At 36.2% G+C, this 2,509-nt stretch overlaps 1 protein-coding gene across 1 annotated transcript in view; it reads left to right on the top strand.

The window, feature by feature from the left end:
* fgfr1op (FGFR1 oncogene partner) overlaps positions 1-2,509 on the top strand; it is a 29,262-nt gene that overhangs the window by 18,373 nt on the left and 8,380 nt on the right. The window contains exon 12 of the mRNA XM_015382463.1: positions 240-412. Coding sequence (XP_015237949.1) covers positions 240-412 — 173 coding nt within the window. The remainder of the gene's footprint in view (positions 1-239; positions 413-2,509) is intronic.

Here is a 2,509-nt window from a genome sequence, read left to right as displayed (position 1 = left end):
CTTTTCATCGGCTCCTGTCTGCAGGTCTGGAAGGATTTACCTGAAGGAGAAAAAAATCAGGAAGGAGAACATTTTGACTAAAGATTTCCTTCTGTTCTGTTTACTAACTTGTTTTCCAAAGGTTTTGGTTAAAGAATCAGATGCAGAAAGTTCAGTATCTTCTGTATGATGCAGGAGTTTTCAGGAACCCCTCCTCCTCATTCGTTACCCAGCTTTGATGAAACTCTGTTGGTGTTCAGGACCTGGAGCGGATACTCTCCCTGCCCAAAAGAGACCTTCAGCAGCAGGAGCGCTCCTCTTCCTCTGTGAGGATGGAGCATCTGGACCTGGAGCTGGATGAAGAAGTGGACCACGATGAAGAGGACTCCTTCTTCGACGACCCGCTGCCCAAACCGCAGAAGACTTACGGATGGTGAGAAACACTCGTTTAACGGCCGGAGTAAAAAACAGGCTGGAGGGCGGAGCAGCGGTAGATGTTCAATCAGGTTTTCAGTTGCCGTGGAAACAAGGACCAAACAACAGACATCCTGGTAACAAAATAAAGAGCAAAGAGGCCAGATGCCAGTAAAAACCAACATTTAATCATAATGGAACATTTTTAAATAAAAAAAGCTAACTTTCTAAAATAAAATTTTAGCTAAACTCGCATTTTATTTATTTTTTTCATTTGTATTTTATTGATTTTTTCACAGCATAAATCTTACGAGTCACATAGACTTACTCTCACCTGACAAACTTTAGTCCAAGTTCTCCTTAAATACATGTAATCATAAAGTGACCAACATTCTTGTTAAACAGAGACATAACCGAAGTTCTAAAATAAAAAAAAAATAATAACTGAACATTTAGCATCAAACACGGTGTGTTATTTTATTGTTTTATTTAATCAATTACCTACCCCAATACTTCCACAGAATAACCTTTACCTCCCAACAAGTCTGGTCTGTTTTAAATATTGACTCCAACTCTTGCACGACCAGTGGCTGCTGCAGTTTTCTCCAGGGGGCGCTATAAATTCAAAAAAGACGTTTACCAACATTATAAAAACAAAAAAATAATTGTACAGGTTTACTTTTTGTACGTAAATCTTGCCCTTCTGAGGCTTTGTGAAGGTAAATCTGTGTTGCATGGTCCAATATTGAACCAGTTTATTAATGGAGAAGCTTTTAGTCAGTTTTATACTTTTTAATACATAAAAACACAATTTATTTTCTGAGAATGTGTTAATTTAAGAGCAGCTATGCAAATTAAAAAACACCTATAAAAAGTTGACGATATTCTATTATTTTCCATGTGAATCCCAGATTGTTTGTTCTTCTTTGCCTTTTCTAAAAAGTGCTTTAAATCAGTCCAACATGTCTTTATCCACGCTAGGTCAGATCCTAATGCTTCAAAAATGAAACAGGATAAAGCATTAGCCTTGCTGCATGCAGTTAGCCAAGCCTTGTAGCTAAACCAGGTCCTCGATAAGGACGTTACTGCACAATCTCTCTCTCTCTATCTCTGTCTCAATTAAATGTATTTTATTACAGTTTTTCTTTTTTAATTTCTTTTCTTTATTGCAGATTCAGATTTAATATGACAGATTCAAATCAATTCCCTTTTTCCTGTTCAGATTTTGTTTTTTTATACCTTCAATTTAGTCTTTTTTAGTCAGATTTTGGGGAGTAAAAATAATTAGATAAATGAATTAAAACAAATAAAACTGTAAAAAAGAACAATAAAACAAACCAAAAACAGAGAGATTCTCCTGCTATGTTAAAAGCCAACGAATAAAAATAGGTTTTAAGACGAGCTTTAAAAATTGACAGCGATCCAGCCGAGATTTAGCAAAAACACGAATTGATCTTTTACAGTGTTGCTGTGTAAGAAAAGGTTTGACCTCGGCCAACTGTCAACTGATATATGTCAACAGGAAACCCCAGAATATATGAAAATGATCCGCTTTTAAGGCACTAAAGGATCTTCAGCACCGGGAATGACCATATTTTCTCTGTGCTGGACTCGTGAAGAACCTCATTGTGTTTTTCCCGTTGTAGCCTACTCTCTCCAAATGAGCAAATATGTGGTTTTCCATTTATATCCATAAATCCTCTCCCAGTACTTCTCCAACACCTTAATCAGGGTTCCTGCGGGTCCTTAAAAAGTCCTAAAAGGCATTGAATCCTTCAAAATAAAACTAAGGCCTTAATTGGTATTAAAATGTCTTAAATCTGTCTTTCGTAGGTCTTAATTTTTAAAACATCATAAATAGGATAATTTTTATTACGATTTGTTTTTGTAATCTAAATAAAACATTAAAATTGACTTTTTTTTTTTTATTTAAAAAATTATTGGTTCCTTCCCGATAGCGGAACCAATAAAGCGTTGTTGCGGCCGGGACATTTGGGAGATGCACCATTAACTTTTTGTCTGGAAAATCTGAGCAAGTGTAAATGTAACCAAAATTGTCTCCAGCCAAGAGTTTTCTCCGTGGCTAAAACCAGGGAACATCCATGAGGCTCAGTGG

This window comes from Cyprinodon variegatus, unplaced genomic scaffold, assembly GCF_000732505.1.
Source record: "Cyprinodon variegatus isolate N-32 unplaced genomic scaffold, C_variegatus-1.0 Scaffold257, whole genome shotgun sequence".
Classification (NCBI taxonomy): Eukaryota; Metazoa; Chordata; class Actinopteri; order Cyprinodontiformes; family Cyprinodontidae; genus Cyprinodon; species Cyprinodon variegatus.
This window is presented reverse-complemented; position numbering and strand designations above follow the sequence as displayed.